The sequence below is a fragment of the Lutzomyia longipalpis genome, chromosome 2, assembly GCF_024334085.1.
Source record: "Lutzomyia longipalpis isolate SR_M1_2022 chromosome 2, ASM2433408v1".
Taxonomy (NCBI): domain Eukaryota; kingdom Metazoa; phylum Arthropoda; class Insecta; order Diptera; family Psychodidae; genus Lutzomyia; species Lutzomyia longipalpis.
The window spans coordinates 13036668-13060287 of record NC_074708.1 but is presented as its reverse complement, the minus strand read 5'-3'; the positions used below and the strand labels follow the sequence as shown (position 1 = coordinate 13060287).

Here is a 23620-nt window from a genome sequence, read left to right as displayed (position 1 = left end):
TTTTCTGAATTGAAATCCCCGCAATTTTTCTTCCAATCTACAGGAGTTTTTTTTAAAGGTTTTTTTTTAGAACTTGGAAAATAAGTTTTTTTTTTTCAGTCTTACATTGATGACTGAGAATCAGTGGTTTTCAACAGGAAGAGAATGAAGTAAGTGCAGCAAGTTCATTAATTTCAGGCTTTTCTTTGGATGTCAAAATAAATGATTTTCATGCTAAAAACTTCATAACAAAATTAGAATAGAAGTTTTTGAATTTCTGAAATAAGTGACATTTAAAGGAAATGTCAAGCAGAGAAAAGAAACGTCAAGCGTAAACAAAATATGTCAAACGTTAGTAAAAAAGCATCAGACATTAAAACGAACGTTAAATATTTGAAAAGTAACGTTTGACATTAGAAAAGTATCAAACTTTTGAAATGTCAAACAAGTCAAACGTTATCAAAGAATCGCATCAAACGTTAGAAAGAATTTCAAACATTTGTAAAAAAAAATAGAACTTTTTGGTCAATTTTTCAAGTCTTAAAAATTAAACAAAAAAAAAAGCTCAAAACAGCTTGAATAGATTTCTGGGTACGTCCCTGTACCTATAAATTAATTTACATTTAAAAATAAAAAAAAATTTTTTTTTTGAAATTTGACTAGTCTTTTGGTCAGAAAAATCTTTAATTTATTTAGAGAATATTCCATTTAGGTCAGGAAAATGTGCCATTGATGATTGATTGATTGATCAGTAAAGATTGTAGATTGTTGCTAATTCCTTTGGTTCAAAATATGAGACACAGATGCATTTTAAATCATCTTTGGTTTTTATTGCGCCCCTATTGCTCATATTTTAAATCATCTTCCATTTTCTTGTGACAAAATCTTCTCAAATCTTCCCTTTTTTATCATTATTTTTCTTTAAAGTTTTACCACTAAAGAAAATTCGATAGATCCAAAAATCATAAACTATAAAACAGTTTTAAACAGCTCTAATTCTTTGATTCATTTAAATTCCGTCTATTCTATATTTTTTCAAATAAAATTCAAAAATTTTATTAAATTCGCTTCAAATCTTGAAATTTCACTACAAAATTCAAAGATTTCAAGGGCTTCTTGGTCGCTGAATTAGGCCCATTGATCAGTAAAACGTAGAAATGATTATGAAAATATTAATTTCTGTTTAGGAAAAAGGCAATTGATCAAGTAAAAACAAACTTTGGCCTAGAAAATGTGCAAAAGGATCTTGGGAATATGCTTTTGTGGTCAGAAAATAATCAAAATAAAAATGTTTTGTTAATGAAAATACACAGATTTGTTAGTTTTGATTTTTTTAAAAGATTTCCTTTTTATTAGTTTTTTTTTGAAAATATTTTCCTAATCATTTACTCATTTTACTGATCAATTTTTTTTTATTATTCTGATCAAATGCCACGTTTTGTTGACAAAATGGATCATTCTTTAGAGAAAAACGAAATATTTTTCTGACCGATTTTTCTGTCCAAATAGATGAATTTCCTAAAGAAATCTGATTAATATTTAATCTAACAGAAAGATTAATAAAAAAAAACATTATCTTGTGGTTCTGTATTTCTTGTTTTATTTTTAACGCATAATTCTTTCTTTCCCTTTTTACTTGTTACAAAAAAAGGATCACAGCTAAAAAAAAATTGTGAAGAATTTTTATAAATAAGTTTTATCCAATTCATTTATTTTTATGAATTCATTCTCAGGATTTCTTTTATGATTTTTTTCTTTAAATTTATTTTTGTATTTTATTGTAATTTCTTTGAAATAACAAAAAAAATCCTTCATGTTTGAATAAGAATTAGAGAAAGAAACTAAATCACACAAAGAAGTAACAAAAAAGAGAAGAAAAATGATTTTTTAGAGCTTCTTTCAATTCTCCAGCATTATCCACTTGGGCAGAAGATGCGCCACCGTGGCTGCGGGATCGAATTCCGAGACGCCGGATTGCAGGACGACAGCCTCGCCGTCATTGAGGAGGGCAGCAATGAAGGTGAGATCACTACGAATAATATTTCCCTGGCAGTGCATCAGGAGGGCCAAGCTGTTCTTCTGATCTTCTGCCTGGAGGACACGCACCCTGGGATCATCGTCAAAGTTATCCTGACAGAATTGCATGCGACTCTTGGGGCACAGCACGAGCACACCAGCATTCTCATGCCACAGTTGAACACTCTTCACGGCTGCCCTGTACGTCTCTGTGGGCACGTTGAAGGGGAAGTGATTGGGGCCAAAGTGGAGACCAACAAGGAAGACTTCTTTTGTACTATTCCGCCCGAAAGTCTGCTTAAATGCAGCTACTTTCTTCTTTGCCTCATCTTGGAGGGTTTTCTTCAGCACCACCGTTCCACGAAGCCACTGTAGGTCACCATGAATGACCTCCATGTACCTCTTGGCCCCTCGTTCGAGGAGAAAAAGTCTCGGAATATCAATGGGATGATGCTCCAACTCCACATTCGTCTCATGCCCGAGAATTTTGGCTTGTTTGAAGTCCAAACAACTACTTGAGTATTCCTGGAATTAGTGGAAATGAGTTTTTTCCATCCGAACTTTGAGTTAACCCTTTAAGGTTTTTTGGGTCATACGCTGACCCAAACGTGAAACATTTTATTTTTTCAATTATTTATGAATGTAATTATTTTTCCATGTTACAAATGCATCAAATTCACGCATAAGGGGTCAAAGAAGACGTTCTGAGTGAGAAAAGTCCTCTAAAAAAATTTATAGAATAAAAATCGCGATAAAAGAGCGCATGTTTCAATGATTTTATGTTTCACGTTGGACGTTAAAGGGTTAAATTAAGAATTTAGCTTTATCTCTGTTTTAAAAGTAAGAAAAAGAGCTTAAAAAAAAAGAGTTTTTTGTGAAGAAAATAATCAAGTTCTTTTAAATGTTTTAAATTCAATGAATTTCTTTAATAATTAATAAAAAAATATTTTAAAAAAATTCTGATAAGAAATCTCTTATGTGTTCATAAAACTCATTTTATCTTCATAAAATTTTTATCAATTTTAGGAATTTCTCATTGCACTTCACATATTTAAATTATTCAGAATTTTTATGCAAACCTTAAGCAATTTTTCCATTTTAGCGATAAATAGTCATACTATTCGCGGATTGATAAAAAAAATCATAAAATTGAGGTTTTAGAGAAAAAAAACTTTGCTTTTTGATTTATTAACCCATTCAAGTTCCTTGGGTCATACACAGACCCACATAATTAATTTTATTTTTCAGTATTTTATTTCATTTAACTACAATTTTTCTATGTCAGAAATGCGTTGAAATTATGTAAATTAGTCCAAAAGAAATGTTCTGACTCAGAAATATTCTTTTGAAAACATCAATAAATTATATCGTTAATAAGAAAAGATCGAATGTTTTAATACTTCATTTGGACGCCAAAGGGTTAACATAAAAAAAAAAGTTAAGAAAAAATTATCAAAGTTTCTTAGGAAATATTTAAAATATTTAATTATGAAAGGATATTAAGCCCTCTATATGAAAAAAAAGACGTAGAACACCATGTAATTGTCTTGAAAATTTTACCGAAAAAAGGAGTCTATTCGCTACTGTATGAGAAAACTTTTTTCGTGAAAATAATCGGGACAAGCGCAATATTATAGAACAAAAATTAAATAAAAAATCACCAAAGAAACATCCCATTTTCCAATGGTGGATTGTCTAGAATTAGCTAGCAAAATATTCTATAAGAAATGCAAAAAAAATGACGTCACGTTTGCATTTTTTTGTCTCTTTTAATGTGGTTTTCACTAAATATAAAAGCTTTAAAACTTTAAATTTTTGTATTGTCCTATCTTTTTTACTTCTTGTTTTTTTATCCTATTGCTTGTCCTAAGTTTTCTTAACATTCAAATAAAGGGGAGACGTACTAGGGGAGATGTAGTTTTTTCCAAAAAAGCCAAGAACAACAAAATATGGCTTAAGATCAATTCCATATATGTCAATAAAAAATTATAATAGGTTGCCTACTGATATGAAGAATTTAGTCCACACGAATTCCAAATACTTTAAAGAATTTTATAAAAATAAGAAACTTTGAATTCCCCCCCGCTGTACTGTAATCGTTTGCAACTCTTTGAATTATTGTACAATTTATTGTATTATATAGTCTAAAAGTGGAATTTATTCCATAGACATGAATTTTGAACAATAAATCTAAAATCTAATCTAAATATCTAATTTATTTAAAATAGAACCCCAAAAATATTCTAAAAATTAATTTAGACAAAACAAAATCGTCATACTTTGTAGACCTGATGATGACGGTAAAGAATCTTCAAACGTCAAAATTAGCTAATTTTCACCAAACAACTTTTAAGCTTCCAAAGCCTTAAAAAAATTCTTTTTGTATTTTTTTTTCTGACCTAAAACTCTCTCTTAGTTCGTTTTAGTTTTATCTCAAGGGGAAATGAATTTTTGGGAGCTTATCCTGAGCATATTGTGTAATTCACACCCACCCTTGTCTCCCTTATTCCTTCACATTTGCCAGTACTAACTTATTAAAAACGATAACTTTTCTTTTTTTTTACCCCGAATGTGTCCAGGAATTTTTTCCTGCGAAATCAATTTTCTATAAGAAAAGTCAATTTTGAATCAAAATTCTCAAAATTTCTCACAAAAAAAATCTAAAAATTTTCTTCAATCTGAATCTATTTGATTTTTGTGCAAATAAAATCTTTTTAACACAGTTTATGGAGCTTAAAATCATCTAAAAAAATTTTACCGAGTGCACCAAATTGAATTAAAAATAAATTGCTCTCAAATTGTTCAAAAAAGCTCAAAAAAACTAAAAAAAATAGATAATTTACCTCCACGGAGTCCATGTGAACTTTCTGCAGAACATCCACGAGAGCTTTCTTTGATTTTGGCGCCAAGAAGACTCCAAGGGAGATGCCGCTGTTTTTCCACCGTTCCCTCAGCACCAGGAGTGAGATGTACTCCCACAGATGATCCTGAAGGGTCTCCCCTGGAAGGGCTATGATGATGTTATTGAGCATACAGTGAGCCTGTGCTGCAGTATCCTCGTGAACTTCGAGAGATCTTCGCCATTGATCCACCGTTGTGTCATCCCAACCGATCCGTACCAGCTTATCGCTGATCATTCGCAACTTCTGCAGGTACACGGCAAAGTCTCGGTGATCATTGACGGTGTGAAAATTCAGTACGAGAAGGTAGATGAAGGTGCAACCACTGAGGATGAGGATGAGCCACTTTATTCTCTGCAGCAGAACCATTTTTGTGCCGAAGAATGCGTTGTTGCTGCAATTAAATGTTTCTTTCCTAACACCACCGCACTACACAACACCATTATTGTGCCAAGAAGCACGACAGGCCGTTCTTATCACCAGGTGTACCCATTGGTGCGATAAGGGGGCTCTCAACAAGCACAGATAGCGACTTTCCTTTTCATCTTTCACTTTCTCAATAAATCTTTCTTAAAACACTCAAAGTCAGCTACTAAAAACTCTTTTCTTTTTCCACAATAATTTCCAAGAAAATCTGTTAGAAAATTCACAATTCTTTAGCCGAAAAAAAAATGTTTCTGTTGAAGTAAAAATTCTACAAGACCTTCACGGTTACACTCTTCCCCAATATTGCTGGCGCTCTGAGCTCCAAGGCGTGCGACAACTATAAAAATTGTGTAATTTGTTCTTCCACTCTGACAATGCTGATTCATTGAAACGCAGCAAAACTAGGCAAAAACCGCAATTTTATTACAAATCGTCGTTTTTCTTTTAGACTTTTTTCCTTGAATTTGTAGAGGGAATTATTTCATTTATTCAAAGAATTTTTTAAAGTAATTTACAGATGGAAAATTAATCATTTATTTAGTTTAATCACGAAGAATTTTTACTAAAATAAAGATTAAAGAAAAAAATTAATAATTCTCCGAATTCAGTTTTTGCCGTTTTTGCATCCAACGAATTTTTTGCTTTGAAAATTGGCGCGAAATGGATTCAACTTGAAAGTTTCAGCGAAGCTTTCTGTCGATGAAATCTGGTCGATGAAATCTTATCGATTTCCCCTCTCTTCGCACGGTTTTTTGCAATTTTCTCGCGTTTTCTGCCGAATTTCCCGGGGAAATTGTGTTTTTCGTGTTCAGGAAGCGACGCCGCGTCGATTGGCGTCGCTGGTTAAAAAAACTCAAAATCCGCGCCAAAAAAAGTCATGCAAATTCCGTTAAAAATTCCAGCGAGTTGCGCCGTCAAAGAACGTTATTCACTATACATACAGTAAGTCCCCCGCATGTAACCAAAATTGGGTTTTAAATTATTGTAGGGGATCATTAAAGGTTCAAAATAAGCGTGGTCATTTCCCGGAAAAGCGCTGGGAAACCTACGAATTTTCCGATTTTCTGTTTAACCTATGTTGATTTATTTCTCAATTTATAGCAATCGTAGGATATTGCGATTGGTGTCAAATTAAAGCTATATTAATGCTTAATATTATATATTAAAACCATTTTCCAAAATGCACTAGAAGGTGAAAATTCGGAAAGATTTTCCGAACACGCATTTTTCTTTCGCCTCCCATTTCCACAATATTGCATGGGACCACCTGGAACATCCCTTATTTTGTAGCATTTTTAATCCCCTTTCATTTGGTATAGCACTTGGTGGGGAAATCCACTGGGAAAACTCGCTACAGAATGATTTTCCAAAATTAAGCACATTTTCGCGTTGGAAGAAAAGAGATAAACGATTTCTCCTCTTTGATGTTTCTAGAATGTTCCCCTAGAAAAAAATTGTCCATCTCTTTTTCTCCAATGCGAAAATGTGCTTAATTTTGGAAAATCATTCTGTAGCGAGTTTTCCCAGTGGATTTCCCCACCAAGTGCTATACCAAATGAAAGGGGATTAAAAAAACTACAAAATAAGGGATATTCCAGGTGGTCCCATGCAATATTGTGGAAATGGGAGGCGAAAGAAAAATGCGTGTTCGGAAAATCTTTCCGAATTTTCACCTTCTAGTGCATTTTGGAAAATGGTTTTAATATATAATATTAAGCATTAATATAGCTTTAATTTGACACCAATCGCAATATCCTACGATTGCTATAAATTGAGAAATAAATCAACATAGGTTAAACAGAAAATCGGAAAATTCGTAGGTTTCCCAGCGCTTTTCCGGGAAATGACCACGCTTATTTTGAACCTTTAATGATCCTCTACAATAATTTAAAACCCAATTTTGGTTGCATGCGGGGGACTTACTGTATGTATAGTGAATAACGTTCTTTTTACTGAAGCTCCCCGGGGGGCCCTGAGCCTCCCCAGCAAGTTTTGGCGCCCCAAAAATGTGCTATTCCGTGGAAAATTAATTTTTTTTAACATTTTCCCGAAGTTTGAAATTTTCATAAACTTTTCATGTCATAATGAAAATTTCAACACCGACAATTCCACCCTAATAAAATAACCATAACCTCAATTTTTCAGCCATCGAAGAAGTTTTGCGCGGAAAAGTGCTGAGAAAAAGGTGAAAAAGATGGATTTGATGGACTTTTTCAATCCCAATAAGAAGGTGGAACGTCGCCCTATTGTTGCTGGGGGGCGCGTGAATACGTACTTGGAGAAAGAGGTGGAATCACGCCCCAAACCTCCGGACAATAGGAGCTATGCGGAGAAATTCCAGGAAAATGAGCTCCTTGCAATGCGCCATGTCAAGGTTTGTCTTTTCCTGTTTCTTTGTTCTCCGGGGGTACAGCTAACGGGGGCACAATTGTCTCTTTTTCAGGAGGAAGATGATTTTATGGATGAGGAAGTTGGAAGTAGCATAAATGAGCCTGTGCAGGATAATACAAATGCGGGGATTTATTCGAAATACAAATTCAATGTGAGCAATACGCCACGTCTCCCCATTCAGGCGTATCGCCGGGAGATTCTGCAGACAATTGAGCAGCACAGGGTGGTTGTGATTGAGGGTGCCACGGGATGCGGGAAGACAACGCAGGTGCCGCAGTACATAATGGAAGATGCCTTTGCAAAGAAGAAATATTTCAATGTGATCGTGACCCAACCGCGGCGCCTGGCGGCTATTAGTGTGGCCAAGAGAGTTGCTCAGGAGCGTGAGTGGGTTGTTGGAGATATTGTGGGTTTCAAGATTGGACGGAAGCAAGAGGTGAGGAAGCTCAAAAAGCCCCTTCAAAGCACTCCCGGACGTTTATTTTCTTCCTTCTCTCTTTGTTTTCCAGGTTGGAGAGGACACACGGATAACATTCTGCACAACCGGAGTCCTTCTGGAGAAGCTCGTGAAGACACAAAACCTCGAGGAATTCACTCACATCATCCTCGATGAGGTCCATGAGCGTGACATTGACATGGACTTCCTCTTGATTCTCATCCGGAAGTTTCTCTACCGTGCCCGTTGCCCCGTGAAAGTCATCCTCATGTCCGCCACAATAAAATCCGAAAAGTTCGCCAGCTACTTCACAATCGACCATCCCATCCCGGTGGTGAATCTCAGTAAATCCTCCCCGTATCAGGTGAAGGAGTACTACATTGATGACATCGAGAGGCTCGGCACTAGCACCGAAATCTTCCCCAATGCCCCCGACATTACTCACGAGATGTACGAATTTGCGGCAAAACTCATCTTTGCTCTGGATAAGATTGAGAAGAAATCCGTTGCGGAAGCAGAGGGGGCATCATCGTCAACCCCACAAATAGGCAAATCCATTCTTGTCTTCCTGCCGGGGCTCAATGAGATTAACAGCCTCCACAGAGCATTGGACAATTACTGCGAAAAGGGTCCGGATTTCAAGTACGAAATCATCCCGTTGCATTCCTCCCTCACGTACGAGGAGCAGCACAGAGCCTTCCGGCACTACGATATCAACACCCGGAAGATTATCCTGTCCACGAATATTGCAGAGAGCTCCATCACGGTGCCCGATGTGAAGTACGTGATTGATTTTTGTCTCACGAAGAATCTCTGTGTGGACAGTACAACGGGCTTCTCCACGCTCAAGCTCGAATGGGCATCCCAGGATAACTGCACACAGCGCGCAGGACGAGCCGGACGTGTGATGGACGGCAGGGTGTATCGTCTTGTCAAGAAGGACTTTTACTTTGTAAGTACATTCAACATTTTTCTCCTTTTTTTATTTTATTTTTTCCCTTAATTGAATGAAATTTTGAGTCAGGGGGCTTTTATCTGGCAATTTTAGGCAAAAGTTAAAGATTTCCTTTGAAATCTTCTTCTTGAGTTTAATTTTTAAAGGATTTAACTCTTTTTTTTATAAAACTTCTATTTCAATTTTCACAACAAAGTAATTCACAAAACCCCTTGAATGTTAACCTGCTCAAAAGTAAAGTCGTAAAATGTTGAACATTTTTTTAAAGAGTTTTTCAGCATTTTTCTTTGAAAAAAAGTCATTAAATTGCAGGAAATTCACTATTTTTTAGTGTCATAAAAAATTGAGATTTGGATAAAAAATTGAGATTTGGATAAAAATTGAGATTTGGATAAAAATCATGTTTTAAATGAGAATGAAAAATTTTTCGTCATAAATTCCAGATCCTAATACAAAATTTAGGCTTTGACTTCAAAGTTTAAGACTTGGATAAAAAATTTTGTGCGCGAAAATCTGGTATTTATTAGGTACTTCAGATAAAAGATTCAGTATCAAGGTAGAAATGTCAGTTTATAAAAAATCGAGATGTCGATAAAAATTCAATTTACGGACAAACAAAATAAAGATTTGATTAAAACATTCGATATGAGATTAAAGGAAAATTTCTGTTTATTTAGATAAAAATTTATGGATAAAAAAACAGTGAAAAATTCAGTTTTTTTCTTAGAAGAAATTTAATATCTGGATAAATAATAATGAATGAAGAATTTAGTGTTTGGATAAAGCAGCATCGGGATTTGATATCCAGCATTTGTTTAAAAATACTCAGCGTCTGAGTGCCGAATTGAAATTCTGGAAAAAAAATGAATCTGGTCTATTTCGTATTAAAATCAGTTTTTGGATAATCAGGATAAATATTTTCAAATCATGTGAAATATTTATTCTTTAGGTTCTTATTTTTTTTTAATTTATTTAGACACAAAATTATTTATCCAGATTTAGAATAGAAGGAATGCTCCAATAATTTTCCATAGATACTGCAGGAATTTTAACTATTTTCGAGTCAATTTTCAAAGCAAAAATTAGAAAGCTTAAATTTTTGATAAATGTTTAGGGAAATAGACGATTTATGTATCCATAGTAAATGCCTAAAATCAAGTAAATTTTTTATCCAACTTTTGAATATTTTATTTGGATCTTGAATTTTTATCCAACTTTGATTTTTTTTCTAGTTATTTAAATTACTATCCTATCCCTGAAATTATTATCCAACTCATGAAATTGATAGTTATCTCTTCATTTTTTAAAACGACTTTAAATAAAAAAAAGGGTTTTTATGTTTAGATAGTTGACTTGTTATCCTTCTTTTTCATTTTATTTGGGTCAAACGTCATTCTGACATTCACACTGTCCTAGAACTTGTTGTCCAACTCTTGAATTTTTTATCCAATTCTTTAAATTGCCATCCTGTCTTTGAAATTATTATCCAGCCCATTACATTGTTATCCAACTTCTGAATATTTTTATCCAAATCTTGAATTCTTCATACACATAAAAAAATGTGTTTCCTTTTAAAAGTAATTCATGTACTTTTTATTCATTAATGATTACCCCCCTTGATGGTAATCATTCGGTGAAATTCATTAGTAAGTCGCATATATAATTCTTATTTTTCAATGAAATTCGCAAATTTTACTTAAAAGCTTTTTAAGCCCGACTTAAAATACTGACAAAATTTTAATCTCGACTTAAAAAAACTGAAATAAAACTTTTAACTCGACTTAAAAAAAAACTCACAAAATTTTAATCTAGAATTTAGAATTTAGAATTCAGAATTTTAATTTCGACTTAAAAAAAACTGACATAATTTTAATCTCGACTTAAAAAACTGACATACAATTTTTAACTCAACTTAAAAAGACAGATTTAAAATTTTAAGCTCGACTTAAAAAGACAGACTTAAAATTTTAAGCTCGACTTAAAAAATACTGAAATAAAATTTTTGACTCGACTTAAAAAAAAAACTGACATAATTTTAATCTCAACTTAAAAAACTGACATAAAATTTTTAACTCTACTTAAAAAAAAACTGACTTAAAAATCCACTTAAAATTTTAGGACAGAATTTTAAGATAGATCCAAAATCTATCTAATCTAAAAAAAATCTAAAATCTATTTTTTTTTAAGCTCGACTTACTAGTGAATTTCGCCCATTATCTCCCATCCTGAGGTCTGTGGGGTGAAGGTTACTGAGGGTAGTTCCCAAAGACACTCATTTCTTCTAATAAAAAAAATCAGAATTGTTTTTAAAAGCTTTCAAAAAATGTATTGAACATGAATTTTCTCTCTCAAAATGAAAATGTGATAGAAATGTGAAAAAAAATGGAAAACTTTTGCCTTTCAGAAAGTTCTTCCGCCGCACATTACTCCGGAAATGCTGCGTCAATCGCTGGAAATGGTTGTGTTGAAGTCGAAATTGATTGAAATGGGTCCCCCGGAGACGGTTCTTGCCCTTGCCCTGGATCCCCCGCTTAAGTCCGATGTGCACAATGCAATTCTCGTGCTGAAGGAATTGGGTGGTCTCCTGTCGACGGTAAATGGGGAATTTGTCCTGAATGATGGTGATATGACCTTTTTGGGGCACGTTATGGCGAGTTTGCCGGTGGATATTCGTGTGGCGCGTCTCATTGTCTTGGGCTATGCATTCAGTGTGGTGGATGAGATGACAATAATTGGGGCTTGTTTGAGTGTTCAGGGGGTCTTTACGGAGAATTATAAAAAGGAAATGAGTACGTATGCGGCGAAATTGTCATGGGCCAATGGGACGGGGAGTGATCTCATTGCCCTGCTGAATGTCTACAAGGTGTACACGGAGAGGATAAGGCAGAATCAGATGCGCTATGAGACAATGTGGGCGGATAGGTGTGGCGTGCAGATACGGATGTTGCGGGAAGTTGTGACGTTGGTGCAGGAGTTGCAGTATAGGTTGGAATATTTCAATGTTAAAGCCATCCCGATGCCACATGGGGTGACAATGAATGACTATGAGCGATGTATTATCATTAAGACGGTCTTTGCGGGGGCGTTTTATCCGAATTTTGCTGCCTACGGGGCAAATGATGGGGATAAGGAGAAGGAGACGTTTCGCATTACAAATGGACGAAATCCCGCAAATACGGTCATCCTCACGGGTTTGCCGAATAAGTACATTGGGCCGCTGTACAGGAAGACAATCAGGGAGATTTTTGCACCCTGCGTGGATGTTTCGACGCGAATTGAGGTTAATTTTGATCACAGTGAACGCATCTACGTGTCCTTCTTCCCAAATCGCAGTGCAATTGACAGCCAGAGTGCTACATACCTCACGGATATGAATGCGGAGCAGGAAGTACTCGGGAATGTACTGCTGGAAGTTTACAAATCCGTCAAGTATGGGCAGATTAGGCACAATCATCGGATTCACGTGCTGAATCCCGGAAAGGCGGAAACGTATGCCGTTGAGAGGGGTGCCGGAGAGGTGGTTAATGGGGCATTTCGATGGAAGCGCCATGATGAGCTACGACGGGATTATGTGGTGTACCCGCGGAAGAATCACATTGCCGGGCGACTAATGCACGTTGTGCATTTGCATAAGTTCTTCATTCAACCGGATGAGGAGTTGCCGTATGAGGAACACATCCGGACGCTCCTCAATACAAATAGGAATCTCGATGTGGTGCGCAAGGAGCACCTCAAGGTGGGTATGATGGTGGCGGCAACGCGGAAATTCGGGAATCACGCGTACTTCGCACGTGCCCGTGTCATTGGCAATGATATCAATGCAAAAACAGTTGAGGTGTACTACGTGGATTTTGGGAATACAGCTGAATTGACAATGACGCACATTAGGCTCATTAAGCAGGGCACGTATGTCAATGAATGCCCCATTGAGAAGCTCCCACCGAGGCTCCTTGAATGTCGTCTAGCCTGCCTTACGCCCACGGCAATTAGCTCCGTGCGAGGACGTTGGACTGTGTCAACCATCAAAGAGCTAACGGAGAAGATGAGACCACCAGTGGATGTTGCCATTGATGTAAGATCTCCTTTTTTTAAAGCTTCTTTTCGTTCAAATTCTTCAATCTTCCAGCACAAAGCTCTTCTTCTTAACCCTTTCAGGTCTACGCCTTTGTCGATGGGGTGGCCTATGTGACGCTCTACTACGAGCATGAAAACATAAATGAATGGGTCATTGCAAAGCAACTTGCACAGTACACAGATGAGAATTTCATGGTCAAGGTGAGTTCCGCAAAGACTTATTAGTTTTTTTTGGGAAATTTGTGAAAATTCTGTAATTTTTGGAATATCTTTTTACAAAAAAAATTGAATTACATCCTTTCTTATGAAACAATCTGAACGATTAAAAATTAAAAGAAAAAAATAGAAGATTTTTAAGGGTTTAAAATAAACAATAAAACTGCACAAGATGTGAAAATTGCGATAAAAACGCGAAAATTGTGATAAAAATGTAGAAATTGAGATGAAATCGCGTAAACTAATATAAAAAATTGAAAAAAGTCAGTTGAGATAAAAATTCGTAAACTGGGATAAAATGCGAAAAAATGTGAAAAATGGGATAAAAATTCGTAAATCGAGAAAACGCGTTGAAATGCAAAGCGTCAATTGAGACAAAACTGCGTAAGTTGAGATAAAAATTTAACAAATGAGATAGAATTGTGTAAAGTGTAGGAAAAACGCCTAAATTGAGAGAAAAACGCGTAAATTAATATAAAAAAGCTAAAAAATGGAGATAAAAAATGAAAAATTTAGATAAATGCGAAAAAATGAAATCAGAAGTAAAAATGTACTGGTAAGCTGACCAAGCTTACGAGAGCTGTGTTTCTTTCAGTGTACCAATTTTGTGAGAGCAAACTAGAACGCGAATTAATTTAAATACGCGCAAAGTCGGGAAAAGTTGAAAAGTCATTCCCTAAGAAATCTTTAGAAGGCTATATCTCGAGAACGGATCCATAGATTTTCATAAATTTTTTTTTGTTTGAAAGATCTTGAAGTCAGCTATAACATATCGAAAAATTTAAAAAATTTATGTCGCCATTTTCGAAAAATTCGAGTTCGAAATTTTCGAAAACTTTGTTTTTGATTTTAGCGCCTCTTGCGGTCATTTCTCGAAGTTGCAATGTTCTAGACATTTGTAGGGTTTCACGAAACCTTTCATTTGCGCTTGAGTTGATCAAGATCGGACTTGTAGAACTCGAGATATGACATGCCAACTTTGGAAGGCTATATCTCGAGAACGGATCCATAGATTTTCTTCATTTTTGGCATGGAGCTAGATAATATAGTCAGCTACAACATATCAAAAAATGAAAAAAATTTATGTCGCCGTTTTCGAGATATTCATCGAAAACTAATCGAAAATTTTGTTTTTGACTTTTGGCCCCCTAGCGGTCACTTTTGAAACTTCGGATGTTTTAGAGAGTTGTAGGGTTTGTGGAGATCTTTCATTTGACCCCGGGTTGATCAAAATCGGTCAAGCCGTTTTCGAGTTATGGTCGATTTTCGATGAAAAATTGTGGCGGCCATATTGACTAAACGGCTTGACCGATTTTTGAAAATGAGGCATCGTTGGAAAGCTCTTGATGGCCCCTACAACATATCAAAATTTCAGACCTCTACCTATAATAGCGGCTGAGATATAGCGAAAACAAAATTTTGAGGTTATTCAAAATGGCGGACGGGGGGGTGGGGGGTAAAATTTGACGTCATAATCGGACGTCTTCCAGTCGACTTTTAAACTTTGCCGTTTACCGCAAGTCTCTATCTATTACCGTTCTCTTGCAATTTATGGTTGAACCACGGCGGACGGCCGGACGGACGGCCGGACGGACGGCCGGAAAAAAAAATTTTTGGCGCATACGTTTTTTGGAATGTGGGGACCCTAATTCGTGCTCATCCCAAGTTTGAGGCCGATCTGACGACTTTCGATTTTGCTCGGTACACAAAAGCTGTGTCTGAAAGAAACACAGCTAAAATGAGTTAGACGCGTTAACCTTTTAACGTTTTTTTGGGTCATACGCTGACCCAAACGTGAAACATTTTATGTTTTCAATTATTTATTAATGTAATTGTTTTTCATGTTATAAATGCATCAAATTCACGCATAAGGGGTCAAAGAAGACGTTCTGAGTGAGAAAAGTCCTCTAAAAAAATTCATAGAATAAAAATCGCGATAAAAGAGCGCATGTTTCAATGTTTTTATGTTTCACGTTGGACGTTAAAGGGTTAATTGAGGTAAAAATACGTAAATTGAGATTTAAAAGTAAATTTATACAAAAAGATATTTATTAAGTCAGCGCTGGTTTATCTGATCTGATTTTTCCTAGATTTCATTTTATATTTTACTTTTTAATCTCAATTTACGCATTTTTACTTCAATTAACGAGTCTATCTCATTTTTTTTTCACTATTCATCTCAATTTTTTTTTAGTGATAAACTGATATATTAAAAAACAGTTTTTATTTACTTTTTCATTCTCTGATTATTTTTCATTTGAAATAATTTTTTTTAAGTCTAGAAATGGAAAAAATTGAATTTAAAAAAAAAACTGAGAAATCTGAAATAAAAACTTTAAAGGTTTTGAATTTTTTAATTGAAATTTTAAAACAATTAAAAACTCTGAAATTATCAATAAAATTTTGAAATTATTTAATTGCGATTTTTATAACTCATTTTTTTTTAAATTCAAAGGAAAAAGATTTTAAGGTTTCTTCAATACTTTAAAATCTTAAATTGCAATTTGAAAATCTTTGAATTTTTTTAAATGAAATTTTGAAAATTTTCAATTCTAAAGAGAACTTTTGAAAATTTTTAGTTCCATAGAGAAAATTGGAAAATCTTCAATTCTAAAAATAGATTTCAAAATTTTCAATCCAAAAAAAGGGAAAATATGAAAATTTTCAATTAAAAAGAGACGAATTGAAAACTTTCAATTCTAAAGAGAAAATTCGAAAATCTTTTGAAAACTTTAAAATTTAAAAAAAAATATTGAGATTTCGAAATTTTTTATTAAAATAAAGAAAATAAAAATACAAAAAAAATGAAAATTCTGAATTTTTGAAATTTTTATGAAAATAAAATCATAAAAAATTAGTTTTTTGATATTTTTTTATTAAAAATCTGAAATTCTAAAAAAATATTAGTATTAGTAGTAAAAAAAGAAACAGAAAATTTTCAAAATTAAAACAAAACTTAAAAATTTTTTAATTTCAGTTTGATCACGATCAACGTGTAAATTGCGAGAAGCTAAATCACGAATATTTGCTGGATGATGTTCAAGTGGATGTGATGGTGAGACCGCAGGAGGCTGAAGTGGCACCACCCCCAGAGAATATTTGTGATCGTGAAATCACGTTGAAGGGCCCATCGAGTCCGCTGACTGCCCTAATTTACAGCCCAACACGCAGTGCCAGCAAGAAGGTGTGCAAAGTTGAGAGGAATTCGGTGAATTGTGTGCTGCTTGATAATGATTTTCAGGATTATCACCAGAAGATGGTTGTGGCGACGCACATAAAGAAGTCCGCAAGTGGGGAGTTGTCCCTGCTCAATACGACAATAATGCCAAATATTCCGGGAATTTTGCCATTGATGGCATTGATTTTCTGCCCAACGGCGGAATTTTGTCGCAATGTCGACAACACGCGCTTCATTTCCATTCTCACGGGCTTGGGCACAAAGCCCGGGACGAAGGTGCCGATGTTTGAGGAGCACGACATGCAAATTCCACTTGATGTGAAGATTGATCACGATGACATTGAGTGCATCAATCAATTGAGATATTCAATCAGTACTCTTCTCCTCCTGCGCACGGGGCAGAATATTCCGGAACTCGATAATAATGTTCGCTACAAATTGCTGCAGAAGATCAAGGATTTGACAATCAGGTAAAGCATCTTCCTCAGGCTTCTTCGAATTATGGAAAATTTTGAATTTTTAACTGATTATTTCTTTTTTTTTTAGCATTGTTACACGTCGACGTCCGCTGTGTGAGAGGAAGTACCCACCGAAGCCATTTGTGTGGAATCAGTGTGATATTAAGCCATCGGAATTGTTGGTAATTGATGACGTCTACAATGGAGCATCGATCTTCCCATTCTTGACATCTGTGAAGTTGGATGTGAATGTAAAATCCGAGGAGGGAGGACGTCTCAAGAAGAATTGTCAGGATCTCTACACAATTGCTGGAATGTAAGTTTTTTTTAAAACGTCACAAAATTGAATTATTTTCCTAAAAAAAAATCTTTTTTGTTGCAGAAATCGTCTCGAACGAGGTGGGATCAAATGTCAACTGTGCGACACATACCTCAATGATATTTCCCAAGTCCGTCTGCACCTCTTCACGAAGCTTCATCGTGATCGTGAGAAGGAGATCAAATTCGAAGTTGCAACTCATTAATTTTCCATTCTCGGTTATTTCTTCTTTTTTTTCCTTCAATTTCATTACTTTTTTTTCATAAACATTGAAGTTTTTTTTAATTTTCATTTCTTTTTTTTATACTTGAACTGTTAAAGAAATATTATTCAATTTGAAGTCAAATAAATATTTTGATTAAATAGGAGTGGTGTTGATTAGTTGGTATACAACATACATGGTATTCAAAGGATTTACTGAATAACTAAGGTTGATTAGGGGAGAGCGGGGTTAAAAAAGTCACTTAAAGGTTTAGAAAAAGCTCAAAATATCATATTTCCCAAACAGATAAAGCGAAATGTATAGCTTATTTCTTTAAAATATTTTTTGCCCTACAACTCTTTCTCAGATCATTTTGTTCTAGAAAATATGATATTTTAAGCTTTTTCCAAACCCTTAACTGACTTTATTAGCCCCGTTCTCCCCTACTGAATTTCTGCCAAAGAACTGAAAACACGTTAACTTTCCTTGGAACTGATAAATTAATTTAAAACGCATAATCAAATCCCAACGGACTAACCCTTTCGCGTCCACGTGAAACTTTGAAATATGAGCTCTTTTTATCACGATATCGACGTATCCATGTCCCGAAATTTTGGCGGGGGAACGTTGATGGTCTGGGCAGGGTTCAGTTTCTATGGAAAAACCCCTATATGCTTTATCAGCACAAAAATGAAATCAAAAAATTATATAGAGCTCCTGGAGGACGTTTTAATAGAATTCGGCGAAGACCAACCAGACCCTGAGGGATGGATTTTTCAGCACGACAATGCGGCCATCCACTCCTCAAAGGAAACAAAAAGTTTTCTTCAGGGCAAAGGGATAGTGGTTCTACCTTGGCCTGCCAGGAGTCCCGATCTAAATCCAATTGAAAACATATGGGGAATCCTGGCCAGGCGAGTATACCTCAACGGGAAACAATACCCCGACCTTCATTCCCTTAAAGCTGCCATTAAAGAAGAATGGGAAAAACTCGAGCCAGAGATTAGAAAAATCGGGTGAACCTAAATCAATTTCGCTCTTTTTTGGGGAGGTTTTTAAATCCTTGGTAATTATTGCCACAGAATCATAATCCTGTGGACCATTTGAACATACACTATCGTAAAAGGATCTAGGCTACACTTTTTGGGAACATTCGGTTATAATTTTCCCAACCGGGTAGCCAGGAAATGGGAAAAACGGGAAAAACAGGGTGAACCTAAATCAATTTCGCGGAGTAGATGCTTTTAGAGGACGTTTTTCATTAAGAACGTCTTCTTTGGCCTCTTTTGTGTGAATTTGATGCATTTCTAACTTGGAAAAACAATTAAATTCATAAATAATTAGAGAAAATAAAATGTTTCACGTTTGGGTCAGGGTAGGATCTAAAAAATGCGAAAGGGTTAAATTCACTAGTTAGACAGACTTTAGGTTTTCTTACGAATGTCTTAAGCTTTCATAAGATTTTTTCAGATTCTTTAAGTAAAAACTTAAGATTTCCTTAGGAAAAATTTAAGGTTCTTAAGTTTTCTTAAGCGGAACTTAAGATTTGAGAATTATTTAGTCAGGCTGAATTCGGCTAAATGCACATTTTCCGATGATTTCTTTCTGATCACTAGTCAGACAGACTTAATATTCCTTAAGAAAGACTTAAGTTTTCTTAAGATTGCCTGAGAAAAAAAACTTAAAATTTTTTAGGAAAAATTGAGGATTCTTAAGTTTTTTAAAGGAAAATTTAAGATTTCTTATGTAAATCGAGTAAAATGCATATTTATGATGATTTTTACGAATTTCAATGCCCGAAAGTGACCAGAAAAAATCATCTAAAAATGTGCATTTAGCCCAATTCAGCTTGACCGAAGAAACTTAAAGATTTGCTTAAGAAAACTTAATAATCTTTAATTTTTCTTATGAGATCTTAGTTTTTTCTTAAGGAATTGTATGGAAACTTCAGACGTTTCTAAGAAAACCTAGGAATCTTAAGAAAATTTAAGTATTTCTTAAGAAAACTTAAGACATTCTTAAGTAAACCTTAAGAATCTTAAGTCTATCTGATAAATGAATTTCTCCCAACGTTTTGGTACACCATCTCGCATAACTGATAGGCACATTATCACTGTTGGATTAGAACAGAAATAATTGCAATTTTTGGCGCTAAATAAACTTGGTTGTTTGACCCTCATCGTGTGATCTCCTGCTAAGCCAAAAATCTCTTAAAAAAAAAATACGAAGAAAAAAAATTAATCAATGGGCGTTTGTTGAACTGACTTCCCTGAAATTATGTTGTGTACAGCTAAAAATAATAAAGATTTTTCACGGTATACCTATTTTCGAAAATTCGTTCACATTTTCTCTACGTGTGCATTCAGCGATGGTGTCCCTTCGACTACAATCCGCACATAATTAAACAAAATAAATTTGACAATATTAATGTGACAATTTGATTAATTGCACGCGATGTTTTATGTGCGGACAAACATTTTCATTTATAAAGCATCTTCAGTCGTGTAGAACAAAATGGAAATGCAACTTGTCACAATAACTCCTCGAATGAGCAATGAATGGTGCTGCAGAAGAATTTATTAGCGCATAATAATAATTATGTGATAATATCACAGCGGCGGAGGCTTTTCCCGCGGGCACACACCTTCATACAAACACCTTTAAATTTACGTGAGAAATTTTATTTGGTTTGATGTCTTTCAGAATGATCACGCAAATTGAAATTTCAATGAGGATGTTAATGCCAAAAACACTTCAAATCACATTAAAGAGACAAAATATTAATAATAAATTTATGTTGATTTAATTTATTATTGAGGAATTTATTTAGTTTTCTTTTTAAATAAATAAAAAATCTAATGTTCAGAAACAGAAAAAAATGATTATAAAAAAATAAGTTTATTATCTACCCCGTTTTGTAATTTAATTTTGCTTTCCGTTTCCAGTATTTTTTCATTAAAAAAACATTTTAGATTATTTACAAAATGGGTGTTTATCTGAATGAAATTCTTCAGATTACTCGTCAAGATTCGGATTTTTAGTTAAGATTCGAATTAATGTCGAGATTAAGAACTATTCGCCAAGAAAATTCGGTTTATTTATCACAATTTGGATTATTCGTGGAAATTCGGATGATTCGCCTTAATAATAGAAGCATTCGACAATAATGTTTATTATCTAATGTTTATTTATTTATTATTATTTATTAATGTTTATTTATCTAATAAAATGTTTATTTCATTAGATATTTACAAATTCTTTTAAGAGTCCACAGATCTGTCTTCAACTTACAATATATAGAAAAAAGAAACATTAATAAACAAAATATAGTACAATAAATGAAGAGAAAATAATGAAAAAACTCCCTTTAAAATTCAGCATAGATTTTTTTTTGACAAACAATTGATAAATGAGTCGTAAAAATGAATTCTCAAAATTCTAGGAAAATGTTTCTTAGCCAAAAAAAGATTTTTTAACGATGCTTTTTAACACAGAATAATTATCTCTATGCTTTTTAATTATCATAAAACCGTCCATTATTTGCTTTTGATTACGCGGCGGGTTAAATGTTAAAGAAATTGAGATAAATTGTGATGGAGTTGCGAAATAAATAAATCAAATAGGAAATTGCCAGAAATATAACGCAAAACGTGCTTATTTTGTCGGTTATCCATCATTGCAAGTTAAAATTGGAAGGTAACTACATACATATATTTTATACCTCCTATGTGATGGTTAATTAATTGCATTCCAATTTTGAAATATGTTGACATTTTTCCCAAAAATGTGTCTCGAAAACTGCTGAAAGAAACAAATTTTCTGTCGACACATTTTTTTATTTATTTTCTTTTGAATCTTCATGATCTTCAGCAGACTCTTTCAGAGGTGTGCTACAGAGAAGCATATTTTATGCTTTTAATAACATCTGATATCAAGGTGAGAAAGAAGGAGGAAATACATGCAAAATTATTTTGTTGAATGTCACAAAATTATTTCAGGATACCAAAAATTTCCTTCTGTTCTTCTTCCTCCTCCCTCCCCGCACACCCCCGCATTTTTCAACAATATTTTCTTATTAAAAATAATATCATCACCCGCGGCATTCGATGTGTGGCACCTTCATTAAATGGTGAGTGAGAATTATGATAAATCATTGCACGTCCAATTAATATAAATTATCAGTTTGTGTCACATACAAGAATACTTTTCCTCAAGAATAATTTGATATTTTTAGTTTTCAACGAAATTCTATTTAATAAAGTTACATTAAGCATGTCTGAAGTGTACTCTATTTTGTTTCAATGAGACTCAAATAAATGTTTGGGGCATTTATTTAAGCTCATCAGATGAATTTTCTAACAACACACCGCACAATCCACATGGTGAGACCACGTCAGGCAACCCACGGAGGAATATGCTGCATTTATTTATTTACATTTAATTTTATTTTCAATTCATTTCCGTGTTTTTTTTAAGGGATTGTTTTTGATAAATTTTTAATCGTAATTCGTAATGTAGCGAAAGATTTATTAAGATGCCAATATTTTAGTAAATTAGTTGTTCTATTTCCAGCATTTTCCGGTATCTTCAATTTTTTAACAGTTTCAGTCTGGAAAACGTTGAATAAGCCCATGGCCTGATTGTTATAGATCAGAGAGAAAAATTTGATTTTATTTAATGTAAAATTCCAACTAAAATACATGAAAAAATACTGGGTGTTCAAAAATAAGCGCAAAACTTTTTTTTGGAATATCTTTTTTTGTGTTTGAGATACAGAAAATCCCATGGTAGATTTGTTTTCAGGAGACAAAAGGTAATTGTCCTGGTGTATTTTCAAAATGGCCGCCATCTTTTTTTTCAAAATGGCGTTTTTCAGCCTCATATTTAGTATTGCTTAGGAGGTTTTTTCTCACCCAATCGATTAATAATCCATTAAAACACATTTTTTGAGTCAGAGGTGGTGAAAGAAACTGGCGGCCATCTTGGAAAATGTCAAAAAATGCTAAAAATCGATTTTCTGTGATATTTTCGCTTTCAGGGCAACTAGAGAGCTGAAATTTGGATATGTTACACAGAATATCATTCTTAATAGGATGATAGTCTTAGACTCACTAGTAGCCATTTTGAATTTTCTTGTTTTCTCAATATCCTCACTTCTAGAGCACCTAGAAAGCTCAAATTTGGATATGTTGCTCAAGTTAACATTTCCTATCGATTAGTGCAACTTCCGTATCACTTTTATGATTTTATTTTAATATTTTTAGAGAATGAAAAGATAATGAAATCAAAGCACCATTTGTTTTAAGAAAATCGCCGATTGGTGGTATCAAAGTTAGACTAATCGATAGGAAATGTTAACTTGTGCAACATATCCAAATTTGAGCTTTCTAGGTGCTCTAGAAGTGAAGATATTGAGAAAACAAGAAAATTCAAAATGGCTACTAGTGAGTCTAAGACTATCATCCTATTAAGAATGATATTCTGTGTAACATATCCAAATTTCAGCTCTCTAGTTGCCCTGAAAGCGAAAATATCACAGAAAATCGATTTTTAGCATTTTTTGACATTTTCCAAGATGGCCGCCAGTTTCTTTCACCACCTCTGACTCAAAAAATGTGTTTTAATGGATTATTAATCGATTGGGTGAGAAAAAACCTCCTAAGCAATACTAAATATGAGGCTGAAAAACGCCATTTTGAAAAAAAAGATGGCGGCCATTTTGAAAATACACCAGGACAATTACCTTTTATCTCCTGAAAACAAATCTACCATGGGATTTTCTGTATCTCAAACACAAAAAAAGATATTCCAAAAAAAAGTTTTGCGCTTATTTTTGAACACCCAGTAGTTTAATGAGTTTCATAAACAAAGTTCTTCATTTTTTTCAAACTTCATTCTTTCTCAATTAATTTTTAATATTAGGGGAGAGCGGCCCAATTAGGGCTTAAGTTAAATCCAGACCTCTTTCTTTCCTATAAAATGAAAAAAAGTTATTTTTAAATTAAACTTTCTTATTTAATAAATAGAGGGGATAATGGTTCAATTCAAATCTAATAATCCTCTCTTTAGG

The 23620-nt window shown here is 34.1% G+C and overlaps 2 protein-coding genes across 2 annotated transcripts; one reads left to right on the top strand and one right to left on the bottom strand.

Annotated features, from left to right (window-relative positions):
* Positions 1-1556: 1556 nt before the first annotated feature.
* Positions 1557-5724, bottom strand: LOC129790721 (uncharacterized). Its single transcript, XM_055828393.1, has 2 exons — positions 4839-5724; positions 1557-2520 (listed from the first exon to the last, which is right to left on the bottom strand). Exons 1-2 carry the CDS (start codon positions 5262-5264, stop codon positions 1879-1881), a joined length of 1068 nt encoding a protein of 355 aa, XP_055684368.1. The 5' UTR covers positions 5265-5724; the 3' UTR covers positions 1557-1878.
* Positions 5725-7449: 1725 nt separating this feature from the next.
* Positions 7450-17711, top strand: LOC129790649 (probable ATP-dependent RNA helicase spindle-E). Its single transcript, XM_055828255.1, has 8 exons — positions 7450-7695; positions 7765-8148; positions 8222-9100; positions 11508-13175; positions 13259-13378; positions 16371-17041; positions 17118-17345; positions 17412-17711. Exons 1-8 carry the CDS (start codon positions 7516-7518, stop codon positions 17551-17553), a joined length of 4272 nt encoding a protein of 1423 aa, XP_055684230.1. The 5' UTR covers positions 7450-7515; the 3' UTR covers positions 17554-17711.
* The last annotated feature ends 5909 nt before the right edge of the window (positions 17712-23620 follow it).